The 23925-nt window shown below is 40.6% G+C and overlaps 1 protein-coding gene across 1 annotated transcript in view; it reads right to left on the bottom strand.

The window, feature by feature from the left end:
- The window catches only part of PAPSS1 (3'-phosphoadenosine 5'-phosphosulfate synthase 1), a 95827-nt gene that overhangs the window by 11700 nt on the left and 60202 nt on the right, over positions 1-23925 (bottom strand). The window contains exons 10-11 of the mRNA XM_026499139.4: positions 18931-19199; positions 1332-1561 (exon numbers count right to left, since the gene is read on the bottom strand). Of these exons, the coding sequence (XP_026354924.1) occupies positions 1332-1561; positions 18931-19199 (499 nt within the window). The remainder of the gene's footprint in view (positions 1-1331; positions 1562-18930; positions 19200-23925) is intronic.

A 23925-nucleotide genomic window follows, 5' to 3' on the forward strand; every position in this document is an offset into this window, starting at 1 on the left:
GTAAATAACAGTATTTCTTTACCCAATTTATCATTTATCACAAAGAAATTCAATGACACTGAACTTTATGCTGCTTTTAGAAACAAGAAAATGTTTTGATCTATAAAGGTTTCTTTTTCTTTCTTGTCCCCATCATTACAAAATGGGCCACACCAAATGACGACACAGGGTCAGGACCAGCACTGTTCCTGACTACGGAATTAACTGGAAAGTACCGTAAAAGGAAGGATGAGAGCTCCCAGATTCAAGGTCATTAGACCATGGTCAATTTTCACGTAGTACCTGTCAGTAGAAGTAAATGTAAGAAAACATAAATAAAAAAATACCTGTTCTACTTGAACATGAATTGTAATTTGTACTTTAAAAAAAAAAAAAGGTGTACTACATAAGAAGGTGTAATTTGGACCAAATAAGCAACAATCAACAAGTATCTACTAAAATGTAAAAGTAACTAAGTGCTACAGATCATGGAAAGAAGTACAGATTTCAAGCTAAGATGGAATCAACTCATCCACTGCCATCATTTTAGAGAAGAAACAAGGCCAGAGGGCACAGGACTCTCGAGTCACAAGCGAGGACAGGGCTAGAACCTGTAACTTCCTAGTCCAGAGCCCTACACCGCCACTCTACATTCAGACTGATACTGTCGAGAGATGAAGATTCACACAGAAGGGCCAGAGATACGTGTTCGACACTACCGATAATCTATACTAAAAGCCTGTTAGTTTTTTGTCCTTCCTAAGATTTTTGAAGAAAGAAGTTGCGTTCTTAGCGGTCAAGAGCACAGGCTCTGGACACACTGCCTGGGTTCAGCTGCTGGGCTGCCGTTTACTGCTCTGCGGCCTGACACAAGTTATTTGAACTTTGTTGGCCTCAGCTGTACTACTGACCTATAAAATGGGGATGATATTAACAATAGCATAGGATATTGTGGGGAACACTTAATTAAATACCCATAAAGCAATTAGGTAGGGATTGCACAAATATTAAATTCTCTCTCACTACCTAGATTTTCTGGGCTTACCAGCCTAACCATCACTAAGCCCCTAGACTCCTTCTACGTTCTCTGTAACACACAGTAGATACGGCAGACACAGAAATGTCGACACTGCCCTTAAAAACTCCACAACAAAATTCCTGTAATCATGAACCATGAAACCAGATTCCATTTTTATTTCTATTTCTAACTACTAGAATACTGAGAAGTTAGTTTCCCAGGTTTGACCTTTCTCTAAAATGGGTACAACAAAGCCTGCCATCACTCAAGTTATTGTAAAGCTGAGCAGCTTAGAGCACAAGGTGTTTCACAGGTCTGTGAATATAAAACTTACTGTTCAGAGTCATAGTAGTCCATACACTTCTTTTTCTTGTTGTAAGCTGCAACTCGAAAGGGAACTATTTCCAAGGTGATTAGGCCAGGGGCCATTGTCAGCACTTTGGCACCATGAGTTGGCTCATACAGATCCTTCCCTGTTTCTGGATGAGGCATGCCAGCAGGGTCTCGTCCAACAATGTAAAAATTGGCTCCTGCAACCATCCGTGCCCTGCAATGCCACTGGACCTAGAACAAAAGTTTTCATATTTGATAACTATGCTTTTATGCCAGTACTTAGAAGTAGGAAATGGATAATAAATGCATGTATAGAAACGGCCCCAAACTTATGGTCCCCAACTTTATGATGGTACAAAAGTAATACATACATTCAGTAGAAACCATACCTCTAACTTTGAGTTCCGGTATTTTCCCAGGCTGGCAATGGAGTAGAATCCTCTCTCATGATGCTGGGCAGGGGCAGTAAGCCCCAGCTCCCCATCAGCCACGTGATCACAAGGGTAAACAACCCACACATTTACAGCCATTCTGCACCCATACGACCACTCTGTTTTCCACGTTCAGTACAGCATTCAATGAATTATATGAATTATTCAAGACTTCATTATAAAATAGGCTTTGCGTGAGGTGACTTTGCCCGACTGTGCTAAATGAGTGTCTGAACACATAAGGTAGGCAGGCTAAGCTACGATGTTTGGAAGGTTAGGAATATTAACTGGATTTTTGACTTAATGGTATTTTCAACTTATGACGGGTTTATCAGGATAACACCACCATAAGTTGAGAAGGACTTGGACTAATTCTATAATGAATATCAGTAGAAAATCTCATCATAAGTTGAGAAGGACTTGGACTAATTCTATAATGAATATCAGTAGAAAATCTCATCATAAATTGAGAAGGACTTGGACTAATTCTATAATGAATATCAGTTGAGAAGGACTTGGACTAATTCTATAATGAATATCAGTTGAGAAGGACTTGGACTAATTCTATAATGAATATCAGTAGAAAATCTCATCATAAGTTGAGAAGGACTTGGACTAATTCTATAATGAATATCAGTTGAGAAGGACTTGGACTAATTCTACAATGAATATCAGTAGAAAATCTCAACAAATTTAAATATGTCATCTTGGAAAGCCAGAAACAAAACTGGCAAGCCCTCCCCACCAAAACTTAAAAGCATAAACGGGTATACATGTCTATGTATATGTATTTATAAATATTTCTGGCTCCTACGAGATATGTAAATGGACATGTGTCTATATGATTATACATAACCACAACATGTCATTTATACATGGTTCAAAATTTAACCTATTAGAAGTCAGGCTAGCGGGTGATCCTTTGAGGGAAGCAACTGGAAGGGACTTCTGGGATAATGGTAATGTTCTTTTTTCCCCCCAGCTGTACTGACTATAACTGACAAATAAAATGGTATATATCTAAAGCATACAACATGATTTGATAGACATATATATTATTAAATATTGGCCACAATCAAGTTAATTAACCCATCTATCACCTCACAGTTACCTTTGTGTGTATGTGTGTGGCAAGAACAATTAAGATCTACTCTCAGCAAATTTCAAGTATATAATATAGTATTATTAACTATAATCACCAAGTGGAACATTCGATCCTCAGAACTTACTCATCTTTTAACTGAAAACTATGTTTTGAATTGAAAATTACAAGATGAATCCTTCGACAAACTTTGGAAATAAGAGCCTATACCTAATCCACTTTGATGTTAGCTCTAGGAGTCCCTGGTAATGTTCTGTTTCTCGATCCAGGATCTGGGCACTGGTAATTAGAGTACGTTCACTGTAAAAATACATTGAACTGTACATAAACTTCTAAAGTACGCACTCCTCTCTATATTTGAACATGTTAAAAAAAAAGCTACTGGATGACAAGGATTTCAATTATATGAATCCTTACATACACTGTATAGCTAAGTGACTCCTACCCAAGATCCCAGGTAAGAATAAAACCAGGTGTTGCTCAGGACTCTACAGCTTTGCTGCATCCAAACTACCTCGGAAGCTGATGCAGTCACACCAGCACTTGTTGAAAAATAAAAAACTTATTCATTTAGCACCAGGACTGTAGAACTTTAGAAGCTGAAGTAAGAGATCATCGTTCTTATTAACACCTGAAGAAAATGATCGCCCAAAGGTCAAGTGACTTGGCCAAGAAAGTGCAGAGGAAACCCAGGTCTAGAAATCTGGCCTCAGCTCCCTTTCAGTGTTAAGCTTCACCATCTAGCGACTTACAAAACCATTTCTGGTCTAGGTGAAAATAAGATATAAATGATGACCACCCACACATCATTGTCATTTGCTCTCTCTTGACAGTTTGTCTTAGCCAAGATGTATTTTTATCGACATAGTTTAGACAGTCCAACAGCAAAAGGACAATCCCAGATCCCACACTCAAACTGATCACCCTGAGGCGTTTCAGCTTTTTCAGTTATTTCTACTGGTATTTACCTCTGCGTTTCTTTGGTTTTTTTTTTTTTTTTTTAAGATTTTATTTTTAAGTAATCTCTACATCCAATGTGGGGCTTGAACTCACAACCCCGAGATAAAGAGTTCCATGCCCCACTGACTCAGCCAGTCAGGCACCCTGTGTTTCTAAATGGCATGTGTACACTGCTGATCTGACGATCTAGTTTTAGATATTATATTACTTCTACATTATTTCTATTTCCTACTATGATGATGCTTGACTCTCACTCCATTCTCCTCATTCCTTATCCCATTTACCCAATAAATACACAGTGATATCACCACTGTTGGCAAAATCAACATTTGTCTGTAAAATGGGAATTACAATTGTATTTATCTCATAAAATTTTTAAGAAAATTAATATATGAAATGTGAAGACTTAGAATAATACTTGGTATAAAGTACACAATAAATGTTAGCCATTACCATCTTTATTTTATTCCCCAACTTGTACAACTGTTTGTTTTTCCTAGAGTTAATAATTGTCTTGACTTTTTTTTTCACTCACTTTTTTTTCCATATACCTGTATTTCTATGGACCTTATACTACCTTTCTTTCTGAGAACACAGTTTAATATAATCCTTAGTATCCCTTACAGTGTAGCCACGTGGCAGAGTTTTGGCGGAAAGAATGACAGCCCAAGTGGCATGTGCCAGTTCCAAACATGGAACATTCAAAAAACCTCCTGAGCACTATCCTAATTCTCTTTCCCCATATGCTGGCTAAATAAAGAGGACCCTAAGGTCCTATCACTATATGTCTCCACTATGCAGCATTACTACTGTCTGCAATGAGCTGCAATAGTTCTGTATGAACAAGATGGCAAAACACAATGATAAAGGACTTTTGTTCCTCATATATGCCACTTCTCCTCCAACCACCCTCAGATTCAGTGCTTCATGAAAATTCTGCTCATTCCCCTCCGCCCCTTCACTGTAGACACCAAGACCTTTGCTAGTTCAGACTCAGAATTTTTATCAAAGGGTTAGTCAAAATCAAATAATCAATTAACTACTTTTCAACTTAAGTGGAAAATCATTTCAGCCTCATGCAAATTAGCTACTGTTTACAGAGTTAAAAGGGCAATCTAAGGGTCTCTGAATTTAGGTGAACTTACTTTGCTCATTAAATATTTGTATCTAGACACTTAAATCATTCAAGTACCAAAAGATCAATGAACCAGTGACGTATGGCTTAATTTTGACATGTAAGGAAGCTCAGATCATTTAACCCAACCCTCTCTGCCCTTTCAAAAGGAGAGGAAACCAAAGCCAGAAAACTTAGTACCTACAGGATCACAAGGCAACTGGCAGTGGCTAGTTCTAATTTTGGCTTATAAAATAACCAGAAAATGTAATTGCTTGTTTGATGTCTTCTAGAGGTTAAATGAGTAAATTAAAGGTAAACACAACAAACATAGACGGAGTCAACATTCTCCTGCAAGTAACCGAATAATTTCAATTTACATTTTGGTGAATGGTTTCCCTATTAGAATACTTTTAAAACTGTTAACAACCAGGAATAAGCAAATCACGTGTAACTCTTCCAAGAATGCCTGGTGAGAATCAACTTACAACCCACTGAAAAGGTATATGCTTTAATCAAAAGAATGCAAGTCATCCTGTATCTGGTTTAAGAATACTGGTTTTAGAATCAGACCGTCCTAGATTTAAATCCTGGTTTTGCCCCTTAATGATACAAGGCCCTTAGTCAAGTTCGGACTTGAAAATGAAGCCTCAGTTTCCAAATTTATGAAAATGACAAAGATGACGTTTAACACATCAGACTGGTGGGAGATCTGAAAACACTCAAGATAGCACTTGGCCCTCAACAAAGGACAATCACGAACACTGCTGCTCTTACTATTACTCTGCAACAGCCCATGACAATTCCAGTTGCATTTCTTGCTTCCTAGCCAGTGTTTCTGAAGAAAATTCATTTTCTCTATGAAAAAGAGGATGTGCTGCCTAGAACGTGGTCACTAAAACCCTGTGAGAGCTGCCTGTTTTTCCCTTCAGCACACTGAGGTCAAGATGTATTATCTTTTTATGCCTAGTGGCAAGCATGTTTGGAATACTGAATGCATATGAAGAAGGAATACAAGGTGATATCTGTGGCTTTCCTCTCAAGTCTTCTAAGGATCCATAAATGGCCAACCTAACAAGTGACTTATTTTCTACTTTACTCGCATGTGTGTGCCAAAAACCAGATTGGCTTTTTTTCCGATTACAAAAGTAATTTAACTCCTATGTGGCAAATAGTGCTGGCTGTCTATACAACAACTGATTTCTCTTTGCCCTGATCTATTTCTTGATGACAGAAACCTCAGTCTAAAGGATGACAATGCCAGGTCCTTGTTTTTGCAGCCTTCCCTGCTGCATAGCCACACAGTGTGGGCACATGAGCAAATAATGGGACCTGTGAGGAAGTCTGCTGGAAGATTTCTCAAAAACTCTTCTCTAATAAAATTCTCAACTCTCATTTATCTGAAAATATCTTTACTTCACCTTTATTTTTGCTTGAATATAGAATTCTAGATTAACAGACATTTCTTTTTGCTTTTCTCTTAAAGATGTTACTCCACTGTCTCTGGTTCATATTGCTCCTGAGAAGTTAGCCATTATTCCTCCTAGTTCCCTCCTGTTCCCTCTTCCTCCCACCCTTCCCTATTGCTTTACTTTTTTTTTTTTTAATTTTATTTATTTGAGAGAGAGAAAGAAAGAATGTGAGTGGGGGGGCGGTGACTCCCTGCTGAGCGTGGAGCTGCACAGGGGGCTCAACCTCACGACCCTGAGATCATGACCTGAGCTGAAACCAAGAGTCAGACGCTTAACCACGTAGCCAACTGAGCCACCCAGGAGCCCCTATCGCTTTGCTTTCAAGGGTCCTCTTTCTATCATGAAATTTCAGCAGACTGACTGCTTGTGCCTAAGTGTGGTTTTCTTTGGATTTATTCTTAAATTTATTAGGCTTCTTGAATTTGTAGGTTGAAGTTTTCCACCACTTTTGGAAAACTTTTAACCATTTTTTTCAAAAACCTTTTCTGCCACATTTTCTTTCCTCTCCCCTCCTTTCAGAGCTCCAATTATACGTATGTTAGATGGCTTGATACTGCTCACAGGTCACTGAGGCTCCGCTCATTTTTTCCCCCACCTATCTACCTTTTTTTTCCCTCAAATAACTTTGATTGTTCTGGCTACTTACTCACTAACCTTTTCTTCTGCCAACTCTAGTCTGCATTTATGTCCATCCAATAAATGTTTTCATTTCAGATCTACTTTTTTAGTCCTTGAATTTCCATTTGATTCTTTTTTATATAGTTTCCATATTTTTGAGATTCCTCATCATAAGACCATACTTGCTTTTAAGGAGCTTTACTGCTTTTAACTGCTAATTCCCACATCAGCATCATCTCAAGGTATGTGTCTAGTGACAGCTTTTATTCTGGATTATACATCACACTTTCCTGCTTCTTCATATTTGTAATTATTTGTTACTGTATGCTGGACCTGAAAGAGTCTGAATTGCGTTGTTTTCCTTTAGAGTGTCAATAGCTTCATTTTAGCTGGCAGGTAATTTACTGGCACCTCCCCTTTTTTTTGAGGCTTATTTTTTCCCTGTTGGGCACATAACTCAAGCATTTTTTTTTTTAAGATTTTATTTCTTTATTTATTTGACAGAGAGAGACACAATGAAAGAGTGAACACAAGCAGAGGGAGTGGAGAGGGAGAAGCAGGCTTCCCGCTGAGCCAGGAGCCCGATGCGGGGCTCCCTCCCAGGACCCTGGGATCATGACCTGAGCTGAAGGCAGATGTTTAATGACTGAGCGACCCAGGTACCCCTAGCATCTTTTTTTTTTTTTTGAGATTTTTATTTATTTGAGAGAGAGAGAGAGTGAACAAAAGCACAAGCATGGGGGAGGAGCAGAGGGAGAGGATCCCAAGCAGACTCCCCACTGAGTGCAGAGCCCCACTGAGTGCGGAGCGCCATGATCCTGCAGACTCCCCACTGAGTGCAGAGCCCCACTGAGTGCAGAGCCCCATGATCCTAAGATCACAACCCAAGCCGAAACCAGGAGTCCAACACTCTACTGACTGAGCCACCCAGGCGCCCCATCACTCTATAGCTTTTTGTGCCAATTATCAACCTATTGTCTCTCAACTCCAAATTCACCCTTCACTACTTGCTCTGAGATAATGGACTGAATTCTTTGAGCATTTCTCCCTTAATAGTGAGCACAATGTTAAGTTTTATCAGGAGAGGACATCATAGGGACATTGTAGGAGGAAGAGGTGTCAAAGGGGCCTGTGTATGGGGACACTGAGTGGCACTCTGGTCCATGGACAAGCCCAAAGTACACAGTAGCCTTCAATGATCCCAAAGCCCTAGCCTGAGCCCAATGACCACCCCACTGCTGTCCACCTAGTGCAGATACTGGTGCATTCCAAGCCTCCCACCAGCAGCAGCTCCCCAATCCCCACAGTTCACCCACCTACCAACGTGTGCTCACCTGTGTCCCAGAGGGTTGTTTCCTGCATCCACCTCAATACAGGTATCATACTCTGTGCACTGCACTGGCAGCAGGCGGGTTCCCTCCCAATGCCCTGACCCACTCTGAGCACTAGTCTGTTAGTCTCAGCTAGCCTGTTCATCAGAGGGGTGTTTCCTGCTTTCTGGTTTCTGTGAGCCCAGCTGTGGTCCAGTCCACTGAGTTTCTCCACCATCTGGTGGGATGAAACTATGCCTTCTCCAGTCTTAGGAGGGAAATCCCTTTTCCAGGTTTATCTTCCCTTTGGTAATTTCCCTCAACCCTAGGGTACTCTTCAGAGCTCACTTTACATTTTTATAATCACTCTCCTATTGAAGTTTAGTAATTCTTTAAACTTCCCTGTTTAAATTCTAATATTGAGGTTCAACAATTACCTCACTTTCAAATAAGGTTTGAGAATTGTCTTATCAAAATGTTACACAGAATATGGACTACTTAGAATCAGTAGTTAAAACAGGTATTTATTTAGAATTTCCTCCCAAAGTACATTTTGGGGGCTAAGGTTTATTCAAATCTCTTATTTCCATATTGTGACTAATACAAGTCAGAATTAGTTAAGTTTTGCTGTCCAATAGCAATAACAGAGTAGTCTGTAATTCAAATTATAATTAACTCTTAAAGAAATGTAATTTATCTATGCAAATATTAATCCTATAATGCCTACTCCCTACCATCCATCACAGATTTATTAAGATATTGTGTGACTACCGAACCAAAATGACAGGAACCCAAATTATACATCTCCATACACAATATTCATAATGTAAATTCCTTAGAATTAGAATTGCTCTTGATTTGTCCCAATATGGCCATCTTACTTAGAAGACTGTCTCTTACCCATTTTATTCCTTACCTATTTTTAATTGACATCTCTTTTGATAAACATGAAGTCTCATTTGTTCCCTGACTCCATTAGAAAAATGGTATCCATTATCTATCTCCCCTACTCCCAAACCTGGCAAAGATTTTGGTAAATTTTATTTTCAGCAGTTTCTGAAACAAAAAATGAACAAACTTTCCAAATTTAAAATTACATTACAAAAATATATAACTGGACTATAATACTTACATACAATATTGCAACTACTACACCATCCTCTCCTGCCCCAATTGAGAAATTCCACTATCCCAGAAGCCTGGCAGCCTAAGTATATACCTTCAATTTTAATTACAAATACTGAGGGGGGTGCCTGGGTGGCTCAGTTGGTTAGGCATCCGACTCTCAATTTCAGCTCCGGTCACGATCTCAAGGTCATAAGATCGAGCCCCATGTTGGGCTCCATGCTGTGCATGGAGCCTGCTTGGGATTCTCTCCCTCTGCCTTATCCTCCTCCCCTCAACCCCTTGCACGAAGAAAAGAAAGAAAAGGAAGGCAAAGAAGGCAAGGAAGGGAAGGAAAGCAAGAAAGGGAAGGGAGGAAGAAAGAGAGAAAGAGAGAGAGAGAAAGAAACAAACAAACTGAGGATAATAAATAGAATAATTTAAGTCCCGTTTAGGTGACCTATTCTTTATATATTCACTCTGAAACTTGGTTTTTTATAAGTGTAATAAATTTTATTAAAGTCAACATTCCATATGGCAAAACTCAAAATACTCAACTGGTTTATAAAAGAATTTAGGCACAGAAACTATTTTCTTACATAAATGTGCAAATTTTCCTTTGCAAACTATCAAAAGTGTACTTATGTTAATAATACAAAAATTCTTTACAAAGTCAAATTCATGACATACTTTTGTTGGGTAAAAAAATCTATACCTTCATTCATCTCACAAATTCCACGTTAAAATACCCTTCTCTCTTCTTTGTACACTATCACATCTCTCTAATATTTATCTGTTTTCACGAAATTCCCAAATCATAATGGCCTGCCTCCTGATTTCTTAGCAGTAGGAATCATTTTAAACTCTTCAAGTGACTGGGAAAACCTAGAGGGGTAAATGAAAAAAGAGGTTCATCCTTTCCTCCCATCATTAGATTCTGGGTTCTTATGGCTTTCAATCTTAATTGTGCAACTAGTACTCTGAATGCTTCTACCAATTTCTATTACTCTGTACGGGCACTGAACGGTATTCAGTCCTCACAAGAGTCACACTGCTGATGTGCAATGCAAAAATTACAAATTCTACTTAGATGTTTCATTCTCCAGCTTGTAGAAGAGAACTACAATTTACAATTGCTCTTCATCACACGATCTTAAGGGTTAAAACGGAGTTTAGACCGTGGAATCCAAATCCTTCATTCTGCAAATCAAGAAACTGAGATCCCACTTTCAAACTACAAGTTCTCCCAAAGATTCCCTTTATCTGCAAGGAATCTCAACTGTCTGAGTCTTTGAAATAACACAACTCAAATGTAAGAAATGTATTTGTTCAGAACCATCAGCTACCAAACTAATTTTTTTCTTTTAAGATACGCTTCCCTGGCTGAGCCCAGCTTTACAGAGTGGGAGCACTGCAGGGAAAGAGAGTAAATCCACCATGGCCCAGCCTCATCAAAAGCAAATTTTCCACCCTCTCACCAATTATTATTTTAAGGAACCAAAGGTGGTTGAGACATTGGAAAACATTTCATGAAGTCCTTTACCAGGGTGAGAGAAGATCAAAATAGGTACCAATTACTGAGCTCCTCCTAATACGCTAGTCACTGTACCAAGTGTTTTATAAATATTATCTCATTTAATGCTTGCAGCAAACTGATCAGTTATTATTCCTGCTTCACAAATAAGGAAACTGAGACTTGGAGAGTTTCAGTTAACACGTCCAAGGTACAAAGTGAATAACTCAGAGAGTGAGTATTATTCCTGGGTATCTCCAACCCCTAAATTCATGCATACTTATTCTTCCCTTACAGTGTGTCAGGCCCTACAGCAAGACAGAACAAATCCTGGTTAGCACTACACTTAGGGAAGGAACAGCACAGATTACCTAACTGCAGGAAATCCAGACTAACAGATGGTACTGGAATGTGGTGCCGCTTCACTAAGAAACAAGAACAGATGCTGAGCAGAAAATCCACAGAAAAATCAGGAGGAAAAAAGGGCATTTTCCCCCACGAAAAGCATCTAAAACACCTGTAAAATCTAATGTCTCTGAATAAATTAGTAATTTCGGTTACCAAGAAACTAGATATAAGCAAAAAATATATACATCAGACTATACAGCTCTCCAAAATTACCTCCGAAACACACCCACAAATTCTAGACGTTTTTGTGGTACAGACCCGCAACTGCTTATCGAAAAACCTGAAATCCAAGTTTTTCCAGCTTTCTTGAGATATAACTGACATACGACATTGTGTGAGTTTAAGGAATACAACAGGATCATTTTGTGCACTTACTACAATTAGGTAACGCGTGCATCTGAAATTCAAAAATCTCCAGGTACCTAGTTTTTAAAACTAATTTAGTAGCAAAACCTGATAAAACTGACACAGAGTTAGTGGTGGGCTCTACTGATCCCACAGTGAAAATTATTCACTGTGCCACAGAAATACTAATGTGCTTTATATCCCAGGAGAATTAGGTAACACGTGATCCCAAAGATCCTGGATAAGGGCCTGTGTCGCATGACTCCAGAAACACAAATAAGATAAATGAGAAGACAAAATTATCAAAGGCCCAAAGAAGATCAAAGTTGACAATTAAAACTGGGGAATCTATGGCTCTTGGAATTAGGCTTAAATCTCCAGAAGAAATGTCTCTTTAGGTTGTTTGAACTCTGAGAAGTGATTACAGGGAGGAACAGATTTATGTCCTAACAGACGGCCTACCTGAGCCGCAGATACTGGTATAAAGCACAGACTATTAAGCAAACACACGCTCACCCAGGGGCAGTATACGCCTGCTGTCCCAGTGCAGGGCATCTGCTCACCTGCACACAAACAGTTTCGACTAAGGAGCCATTTACTAACGCGTGGGTAACTTCCATGGCAAAGAGAAATCCCCACCTCCAACTATGTCTCCTCCAAAATTCAACTGGTTACCCTTATTCAAATGTCTTAACCCAAGAATATAGCTGTTAGTGGCACAGCGTCACATTCCAAAATGCACTGTATTTTCAGCACGTTCACGCATTATCTATCCTTGACAAAAATGGACTTGGTATTTTGTGAGATGGGAAAACCACAATCTCCTACAGTCCATGAATACCTCCCAAAAAACGAAAATGTATTCATATAACACCTTTTAGCATTAGAAAAGTAACTCTCTCTCTCCACACGCCGCCCCCCACCCACCCAATTTCTAAAATGGAATTTAGGAATCAAGCTAGTAAATCTTTACAGACTGGAAAATCAGGGACATCCTGTTGATAACCAGACAGGCTTCACAGCTGCTCACTGCTCTGAAAAGTATTTGTGCTGGGGAAACAAATCTGGTCCCAATGCCTTCTCAATGACCTACAGAAAATGATTAAAGGAGAGTCACTGTTTTTATTTTATTATTATTAGTTGGCAAATAAGCATTACTGGCAGACTTTTTCCTGATGTCACTGGAAAAGCTACAAAAATGAATGTTTTTTTAATTACAAAAAAATTCTTCACTTAAGGCTGTGAATAAGCCAAATAAGTCAAACACTCAAGGGGGGCACTTGAGAAAAAGAAACGGATCGTTTTCGCAAGCCACTCAATCTAACCGTTTACATCTTGCCAGGTCATAAATCAGTAAAACATTTAAGGGTTTAAAATACAGAGAGGTTCACTAGGACTTCCAGTGTTTCTCTCAAAGTTCAGAAGTTAAAAACTGCCTTGGGCTCCAGTACCAGATCCAGGGCTTCCTGACAAGAACCACACCTCTTGCCTCCTAACTGATACTCCTGATAGAGACCTATAGGCAGATGCAACTTTAAGGCGCTTTCAGACCCTTCTAGAAAACTCAGAGCTCTGTGCAGGCATCTGACTTCTTTGCCCTCCCACTCACCACCCACCAGGCCCCTTAGAGACTTCCAGGCGCAAGGAGCTCTGGAGAAAGGAAAGCAGGCCATGGAGTCAGACTGGCCTGAGTTTCAGTCCCAGCTCTGCAGTCACGCTAGTGAGGGTCTGAACCTCTGCTTGACCTATCTCTAGTGAGACTCCTCCAAGCCCTCAAAGCCTCGACCTTCAGTGCCATCCATGTAGGGCCTGTGTTACCCAGTTTTAGCAAAAGTCTTGCTAAGGTTAACAGAAGCTCCCTATCCTCGACATGTGATCAAGGATCTTCCCCACCACCCACCTTCTCCTAAGTGATATTTGATCAGCTGGCTTGCTTTCAGCAAGAATCCTGCGAGGTCTGTTTAACCACAATCATGTCTTGCCTGTAATTTCTGATGTTTTGCTCTTGGTGATTTTCTATTCACTGAGCACCCCCACCCTCCTCCCAACCACCACCCACTCTGCCCCTTGGCTATCAACCCCCACTTGTCTACGCCCTACTCAGCATTGAGCCCAGTTCTACGCGGAGGTCTCTTTCCCCCCATTGCAATAGTTCCTGAATAAAATCTGCCTTTACCCCTTTAACTACTGCCCGGCTCTGATGTTCTCTGATGGCCCACCGTTGCTACCTGGCCTCTCTGAGCTACAGCAACCTCATCTGCAAAATGGGAAGACAGCTGTCTCACGGAGCTGTTGTGGGGACGAGGTTATACAATGGAGGCAAAGATTATTCACTGTGTGACAGACACATACCCATGCACTCAAAAGGTGGTTATTTTTACTTTTTATTATTTATTTTCCTGTTCTTTATGTATTATCTCAAACACCGAAGGACATTCCAAATCAAAGGATGCATGCTCTGACTTAAGTCTGTTCCAGAGGAGGTCACCCCGGACTCTCTGCCAAAACCAAAATTCTAGGACTTCACACAGACTGACAAGAGCCCTGAGGTGAGGGCGGCTCCCTTGGTGTGGGGACAGAACCCTAGGGGTGTTGAGAACTTGCAGCAAAGGGGTTTGTAATTGTTTTTTAGTAAAAGTGGTTGATACTCACTAGCTTGTGCGATCACCAACTACTCAACGCATTAAATGCTTTACACCAGCCTATCCACCCCCCATAGCAGCACACGCATTGGCAGATATTACTGATACCATGAGGCAGGGATGGTAAGAACACAAAGAGCAAGAATACAGACGAACCAGGAATCTCACAACTCACAATTCCAGGCAGTGATAAAGTACCAGTTTGAAAGCCACTGTACAGAGGTTCCTCCTCTAATGAACGCCAGCCAAGGCCGTCACCGCACTGCTTTGGAACTCCTGTAAGATACTGTAAGAATTTATTTCCAGTCTGTTTTTAAAACCTATGTGGCCACTTATTTTAAAACCTATTTATTTTTATTTATTTATTTTTTAAAGATTTTATTTATTTATTTGACAGAGAGTGAGAGCACCAGCAGGGGGAGTGGCAGGCAGAGGAAAAAGCAGGCAAGAGCCATATGGGGGGGGGGGGGGCGGCCTCAATCCCAGGACACTGGGATCATGACTCGAGCTGAAGGCAGATGCTTAACTCACTGAGCCACCCAGGCGCCCCTAAAACCTACTTTAATAATAGACCACAAGATACAAAAAACATTCTGTGGAAGTTACAGTATATGGCCCTAGAACCAGACTACCTGTAGACTACCCTGTGATCTAGAATTAGGTTTTTTTTGGGTTTTGTTTTTTAAGATTTTATTCATTTGACAGAGAGAGAGACAGAGCGAGAGAGCACAAGCAGATGGAGAGGCAGAGGGAGAGGGAGAAACAGGCTCCCCGCTGAGCCAGGAACCTGATGGGGGCTTGATCCCAAGACTCTGAGATCATGACCTGAGCCAAAGGCAGACGCTTAACCTACTGAGCCACCCAGGTGCCCCTGGAACAGATTTTTTTTTTAACAGCTCTCCTTCAGTTTCCTCATCTGTAAACTGAGATTAATAATCATACCTACCTTCTTGGTGTTATCGTAAGGATTAAGTTAGCTAATACATGTAAAACCCTTGAAATACTGCCGGGAAGATACAGTAAAAGCTCACTGAAAAGGAGCTATTTTTACATTCTATTTCTCAATCACTACATATAAACACTACTCGTTTACTGCTTCTCCACTTCCTCTTCAGTGAAACTGGTTCAATGAACACATTTTTTGAGGTTGGTTAAGAAATAGTAAATTATTAGAAAATGTGTGGCTGAACAGTCAGGCTAAAGGACCAAACTGGCTAAAATGAAAAGATAATCAAGGGGCATCTGGGTGGTGCAGCTGGTGAAGCGTCAGACTCTTGGTTTCGGCTCAGGTCGTGATCTCAGGGTGGTGAAATTCAGCCCCACGTTGGGCTCTGAGCTCAGCAGGGAGTGAGTTTGCAACTTTCCCTCCCGGCTCTTCCCCCACTCACGAGCATGCATACTCTCTCCCTCTCTCAAGTAAATATAAAAATCCTTAAAAAAAAAAACCGATAATCAAGTATAAGTCAGGAAATACCTATTTTCTCATTTGGGAGAGTAAAATGCTACAACCACATGAGAAAATTCACTGACAGCATTTACTAAAGCTGAACAAACGCATACCCACGACCCAGCAATGCTACCCCTCGGTATGCAACAACACACATGTCCACTAGAAGACATGCACTAAAATCTTCATCCCAGCGCTAGTCTTCCTAGCAAAGCACTGGAAACTGCCCACACACCCGCCAACAGTACTGGGTATCATCACAGGATGAACACGAGGCAGTACTGAGACTGACCAACCTACAACCAACTATAAACAACGAGAAGGCTGAGTTCCAGAAACACAATGTAAAGTGAAAGAGGCCGGACACAAAAACATATATACTGTAGGATTCCAGTTATAAAAAGGCTAGGCTGGACACTGACGCAACACTCAGGTCCCCCCAGGAAAAGAGGACTACTCCCCAGCTCCTGGGAGAGCGGCCAGCACACACCCAGCAGCTGTCAGCCCTCTTCAGAAACTGCCTCCTCGGAAAAGAGCAGCAGTGCCCAAGGGCATGCCCCTTCCCTGGGCAGCCAGTCACTGGTCGACACGGGGGCATGAATGCCTATTTCTTGTGCAACATGGAACATCTCTGAGGGCCTTTCCAGAACTCCACACAGGGTCAACTGAGGCTTCCACTAAGACTGAATCACAGCTTCACTTTTCCCCCTACTCAATCCCACTCCTTTCCTCTCTTTCCTCTTCACAGGCGTTGATCCCAAGAGCTCTCTCTAATAAATTTCCTGAACGCTAATCCTGCTCTCAGAGTCTGCTTCCCAGAGTATGTAAACTTTGGCACAAGCAAACTGGATCCATGAGGTGAGAAGTGAGGATACCGGGTACCACTGGGGAAGAACGGGGTGGGGGGGGGGAATAGAAGGACACGGACAGCTTCTAGGATGAAGATAAGAGTCTTTTTTTAAAAGTCTGGGTGCTGGTTGTATGACTGTTCAAACGGGAGACATCCACTTAATCGTATATCTGTGAAATACATACTATTTCCCATGTTATGAAGTCAAAAGAAAGTAAGACAAACTAGAAAATGCCCCGGAATAGACATTTCAAGAGCATTTGGTCCAACCTCCTTGTGCACTTACACATAACCCAGAGAAGTCTACAGAAGGCTTGCCTGAGATTACAGACCAGATGGGGGCAAACCAGAACCATGCCTGGACTGCTTGACAGCAGGCCTGCACTGTGTCCACCGGACCACGCCGTGGTGGGCAGCAACAGGCATCAACTCAGAGGCCAAGGAAGGGCCTGCTGCAGCCAGCTCACTACTTGTCAGCTATGCTTGCAAAAAGCACAGCTCTCAGGGAAGCCAAAACGTAGCAGCACCCCAAAGGTACCTTTACGTACCTTCACCTTCGAATCTTTCTGAAGAAACACACCTGGTTCTGAAATCAGAAGACACAAAATCTTTCCAACGTAGACAAAACAGCATGCTTTAATTCTTTGTGGTGGCCTCTCAGGAAAGAATAATCTGTTTTAGCCTAACTGGCTACTCTTATTATTTATCTATCCTCTCATCCCCACCTTTCTAAAAGCAATTTTTAGTTTAGTTAAATGTCATCTCTCTTTCCCTTTTAGATAGGGAACAAGAAACAAAACACGAAGAGGACAAAGTATGTCCTGAATTGGGAAGGTACATCCCTTTATTTTCCTTGGTGGCCTATTCCTGACCCTGAACTCGCTTGGGTCACTCCCACTTTAAAAACCATTCATTCTATAATTCTGGAGAACTTGAGACCAAATGATTCCTTTAAAATGATGATGATGAAGACAGCACCAAAGGAAAGGCTGGGGAACTACTGGAACAAAATTTGTCACTTTATCTCCAAAACAATGTAGTTCCTCTTTGAGACAGAATCGTGATGGTTTCGAGGAAACTTAAAGGGTGATCCCCTGCCTAATTCTCATGAATCTCTGATACCAACAAACAAGGAAGAAGAGTACGAGGAGCTTTACCCACTGAAATTCCAATGCGTTATTTAGACTGGGTCTAAGAGAAGAGTCAAATACATCTTAATCTTTCAGGTTTTTTTGATTATTATTTTTTCTTTTTTTTTTCCTGGATAAAGAGACAGTAAGATCGTACAAATCCACAACTAAGCTCCAATAAAAATTTTTAGGCTTGAGCCTAAAGAATAGCCAAACACGCTTGGATTTCCTAAACTTTTTTGGAGGATGACATCACAGAAAATATATAAATTATTTAGATCCTTTTTAAGAGGGTTTGCCTCCCAAATAAATCCAAATAAATTCATCTCCCTTCAAGGGCTGAAAAAGAATGCAATAATAACGTGCATTCCTTCTTTATCTTGAAAATTCAACAAGAACCTGGCCAGGAATTTCCCACACACTGTTTTTAGGTCATTCATTGATTTATTCATCCATTCAACAAATATTTTTTGAATGCCTATTCTGCCTTGAAGCAAAAACCTGATTAAGTCCTCTCTATATGTATGGTCATAAAAAGATCTCAAAACATTCTTTTTGACCACTAAATAGAACTCCAGAACCCTCTCTGCTATCCAATATCAAGAATTAATTTTATTTCCTCCCTTTTTTATGCGCCAGTCCTTCACAAAAGAACAGATGAAGAACGTCTTCTGAATGTTTTTTAAAGGGTACCATGCTTATTACCTTCCCACTGAAATACCTTTGGCCCTTCCAAAGTTCAGAAGCAGCAAAAATCAGACCAAATCTGTCTGTGGGGAAAAATGACAGTACTTTGTTAAAGGGCTGAGATGGGTATTACCAAAGTTCTGCCTGTAACCAAGCCAACAGTTTTAAGAAGAGCATGTCACACTTTCCCCAGCTCATCCAACCCTCTGTCTGCAGGGAATGTTCCTTCCTTCACAAAACTGGGACAAAGAACCACAATAACAGCAAGAGAAGCCTTTCCCTGTCTTTCCGTTCCTAAGAAGACTGCTTTTGGGGGGTCACCTCTACAGAACACTCCCGACAGGAGCATGAGAGTACTCCAGGCATCCTGAATGTCTGGAACAGACCAACAGATCAGAGGAAAATCAACACTAGCTGTGTTAGCAAACGTGGTTTCTGCTTCATGGAAAATCTTAAAAGCAGTCTACCTCAGTTGGCCCAGCATACATCATGGGAGATGGGAAGATGGCCACCACTGTTGTTTCAGGATTCAGGATTCCTTCCTCCAGCACTGCGGCATGCTGCTTCATACGCCACATCAAAGGAACATCATCATCCTTTGTCCAGCCACCAAGTGGGTGAAGGAGAAGGACAGGGCGCCGATAGCCCCTCTCTAGAAGTTGCTTATGGGTATCCTGCATTAACAGAGCATGTCCATTGTGCACTGGGTTGCGTAATTGAAAGGCAAAGACAGCATCTGAAAAGAGAATTTCCAGAGTCAAGAATAGTCCATTTCTAACGACTTACCTTCCAAAGGACAAGCAATTCTTCCTGAAGTTTGATGCCTAGGATTAAGCAAACATGCGAGCCCACAATCAGAGACTGGTAAAACACATGTCCTGCTTTGACCATTTACTCCAAGGCCAACTTGACCTATCCTGCTGCCATGTTTTTACTTTACCAATTTTACATGCCTGAGGATGTGTAACAGAATGGTCATGCATTTGCAACAACTGCTTTCTGCATTCGTGGCAAGCGAGAATAACCACCAGACTTCCTGGTCCCAACTTCCTTGTTCAAGTGCTTATAATGAATGTAATTTCTGGGCCTGTGCCTTAATTACACACCAGGTCAATCCCTCCATAGGACCTAAGACATTGCTTTCTTAAAGGAAGACAGAAAGGTAGAGAAATTTATAATTTAAAAAATTTACTTACTATCCACATACGTTCATTTATACTGATTACTTTGTTTGACTGGAACCCGACATTGTTTCGTGATGTCAGGTCTGGATTTAGGGTTACAGTTTTGTTAACAACACTATCCTTTACAAGCCACCACTATTACCCAAACAATAAAAACTGCTACATGAATTAAACTGATTAACTCTGTATCTTCTGCTTACAGCCCCGGCTCTACTCCTGCAATGGGGCTTGCTATCAGGAGACATTCTCAGAAAGCGTGGTTCTTTGGGGTCACAGAGGAATTTCACAGAACAGAGTGGCAACCCTGCCAGAGTTAGAAGAGCTCTGTATTTTATTGCCCTGCCAACATCTGGCGTAGCATCACGCCATGCTGATCCAAGCCTGACTTAAAGAGAATATCTTCTCCTCTCCCAACCATTTTAAGCCAAATAGTATAAACGTCTTCCCCAATCTGTTCTCAATTCTGACCCCTTCTGTCATGATGACAAAAGGCCACAGGAGGAAATCTGTGGCATCCGACTTGACAGGGGTTTGAGGGTTTGTTGTGGGGAGGGGGGACGACATCCTGTGATATTCCAAGATTAACAGCATTATTGTTATGCTTTGAAGTTCTGAGATTACCTTTTATACACGAACAAGGCTGTTTTCACCCAAGAAATAGCTGATATAAGGTATAAAGAACAAGAAAGTCCTGATACAAATATATGAGCATTTAATATTATTCTCCTTTAAGGAGCTGGGAAGAGGGACACAAACCTGAAAGTTTTTCTATCTTAAAATCACTTCAAATTTTGTTTTATATATGGATATAAAAGATTCCAAACAGGGGGCAACTGGGTGGCTCAGTTGGTTGGGCATCCCACTCTTAATCTCAGCTCAGGTTGTGATCTCAGGGTTGTGAGTTCAAGCCCCATGTTAAGCTCCATGCTGGGCATGGAGCTTACTTAAAAAAAAAAAAAAAATCCCAAACATCCCTTTTGATCTTTAAGTAAAACTCCAGAGCTCCCCTACCCCTGGAGCAAGAAGCAATTTTACTTCCTGACTCTACTGTATATACTCCAGCCCTTCACAAAAGAACAAATGAAGAGGTATAATTCCCCATGTAGCTTACTCACCCACTCTGAGTCTGTCCTAAGTCTTATCACTCTCGGCTCTCTCCTCTCTTCCTTTCACTTTATGTTGCCCATTCTTTATAAACAGCTGCTCACCAAAGACACACGTCCTAAGCATCAGTGCATCCTCCTCCTAGGCCAATGTGAGTTGCCCTGCTGGGGGGCGGGGGACAGACTCCATGCTCACACCTCGGGGACCAAGGACTCTGGCCCAAGCACAAGCCTGCAGGCCCCAGGGCCCCAGTAGACAGCCTGTCTGGGAGACTACTTACATCCAGCGAGGTAGAGCAAATACGTAAATATAGTGAGGGTAACGGGAGCCAGGATTCTCCACTGCAGGAGACAGAAGGCATAAATACAGAAAGGAGGAAGGTCAGAATAGACTATGTGGTACCAGACTAAGACCAAAAGTATCAGCGTGAGCTCACGGTTTTCAGCTATACAGAGGAGACAGGGACAGACATAAACATCTGTGTGTTGGTATCTAAGTGCCTGTATGCCTATACATACGCACAGGAAAGGTCCTGTAAGCAACCACTACCCAATGACGGCGAGCAATACAAAAGCACAAATTTTACATTCTAAATACCGCGGACAAATGGCTGATTCTAGGACTAGGGCAAGGAACTTAACAATAGGAGCTGGAACATCTTGTATGTCATAAAGAAAGAAAGTGCTCCAAAAACGATGGGGACACATCAAAAGGATGCAACAACCAGTCTGACCCAGTGACTAACCCCAATGGCCAATTCACAACAAGTCAAACACGAACGTAAATAATAATAGTAATGACGTGTAACCTACTGAGTAAAACAGGAATCTGTGAGTCCATAAAGAATAAATCAATAACCAATGGAGAGAACGGGAAACTCTACCTTTTCACAGAAGGTCAACTAATACACAGGAAGAACGACACTTAGAAAAATCACCATTTGGCCATATTTGTAATGTGCTAAAAAAAACTGGTGGGTAAAAGTTTGATAAGAAGATAATTTATAGTTTCAAGATCTCTCCCCTAAAATACTTTTTAGTTAATAAGTACAAAATAACTTGTTAACTTTATAGCAGAAAGTCCTGGCAAACACAATCTTAAACAAGAGACAGAAGTAAAGTTTTTTTAAAAAGTTAACCTTAAAACAACAGTTCAGGATGAATCGAAACTGTGAGCCACCAAATATGATGCACTGAGAACTCACAACTGCTTTTCTAGTATCTGACAATAACGTGTAACCTGAATCAAGTCGTGAGGAAACAGCAGATGAACACAGACGGACAGACGTCCAACAAAGTAAATGACATGTACTCTCAAGAAATGTCAAAGTTGTAAAAGATATAATAAAGACTAAATGACCCTTCCAGACTTAGGTAGACTATAAAGAGACGTGACTGAATCCTGAACCAGAAAGAAAAGGTGGGAAAAAAAAAAAAATCTGATTGCTGTTGGTTTTGCTATAATGGACCTTATTAGGACAATGGCATGATTTGAATGGAGTACAGGGGTTAGACAGTGCTACACCAGTGTTTTTCTGGAATGTGGATGAGCATGCCACGGTTAGGTAAGAAACTGTTATTTTTAGGAAATGCATGTGGACATACTAAGGGGTCATGAGGCATCCCATCATGTCTACAACGTTCAAAGAGAGTGAGAACGAGAAAGCAAATAAAGTATAATGTTAGTAACTATGGATTCTGGATGAATGTAGGAGTTCTTGGTCCTATTCTGGATCCTAATGTTTCTGTAAATTTAAAATTATTTCAAAAAGTTAAAAAACGAAGTGAAAAATTTTAACAAGAGACATATGAAGCAAACACAACGCAGGGTCCTTATTTAGATCCTGATTCAAACAAACTATTTTAAAAAAGTGACTACTATGAAATTATTAGAAATTTGAACATTGAGAGGATATTTGATTATATTAAGAGACTAGTACTTTTTTGTATTATTATTATTTAGCTGCAATAGTGGTATCATTGCTATCCTTTAAAGTCCTTACCTTTAAGAGATAAGTACTGCAACAGATGAAATAACGGGGATATGAGGTCTGCTTCAGAATCACAAGCAGGGGCAAGGTGGGGAAGGGGGTAAAGATGCAACAAGATTAGCCACGAGTTGATAACTACTGAAACTGGGCTGGAGGCACACAGGGATTCATTATACTACGATCTCAACTTACAAGTAGCTTAAGTTTCAAATTTTCCATAATAACAAGTTCTAAAAGAGAAGATATATTCAGGGTACCAAAAGAAGCATTACTTTAGAACAGGGTTATTTATGGGTTCATATCATAAGTACACCAGTGTCTAGCCTTTAAGGACTGAATTTCACTTCCTACATTTTTGAGATAAGGGCTGATATTAAGGTTACTGTTATGAAAACAAAATAATATAAAGTACCCAGCATGGTGAGCTGCATACTGTGGTCCCTTGTAAATCTAAGTTATTTCATTCTTTAAAAAATAAGGGAAAAAAGAAGAGGAAAAAAACACATCTAAATATTTCCGGAAAGAAACAGAACCCACTGTTCTACTAGTGGCTCACTCTGGTACAAACTAACACTCTCAGCTAATGTCTCCAAAATGAGGACGTGTTAGCTCTGTGCTCAGTAGCTTTTGTTCTCCTTAATCAGGAACAGGCGTCTGTCTTTGTAGAGGACCCCTGGGCATTACATCTCAGGTGTATGATGACTACATGCCTAGACTTCTATCAGGTCAAATATGATTTTGTAAAATCACCATTTGGCAGGATTATTTATATGACAGGATGTGCAAAAGGAAACATACAAAATAAATGGTCTCAAATACACATATTTCACAGATCCTAATAATTTATCTATGTAGGCTTTCTTTCCAAAAAGAATTCATCTAGCTTCACACTGGACACATAACAGATAAAGTGAAGATGGATGACTTAGTAAAAGTTCACATTAGCAGCATATAAAGGATTTTACTGCCAGAATTTCTTTCAGGGAGAATTATTTCCTTAAGATCAGTTCTACTCAGAAGTCCAATGACCATTTGACCTGTCTGCCCATTTTTTTCTTGCCAATATTACCAGGTCTTTCCTAAACTTCCATTCAATCCCTTTTAACTATTTATCAATGAATTGCACAAATGGCTTTACCTGTCTGTTGGGTCCAGACTGTACTTTCATCCCTACCATCTGGTTT

This window comes from Ursus arctos, unplaced genomic scaffold (genome assembly GCF_023065955.2).
Source record: "Ursus arctos isolate Adak ecotype North America unplaced genomic scaffold, UrsArc2.0 scaffold_11, whole genome shotgun sequence".
Taxonomy (NCBI): Eukaryota; Metazoa; Chordata; class Mammalia; order Carnivora; family Ursidae; genus Ursus; species Ursus arctos.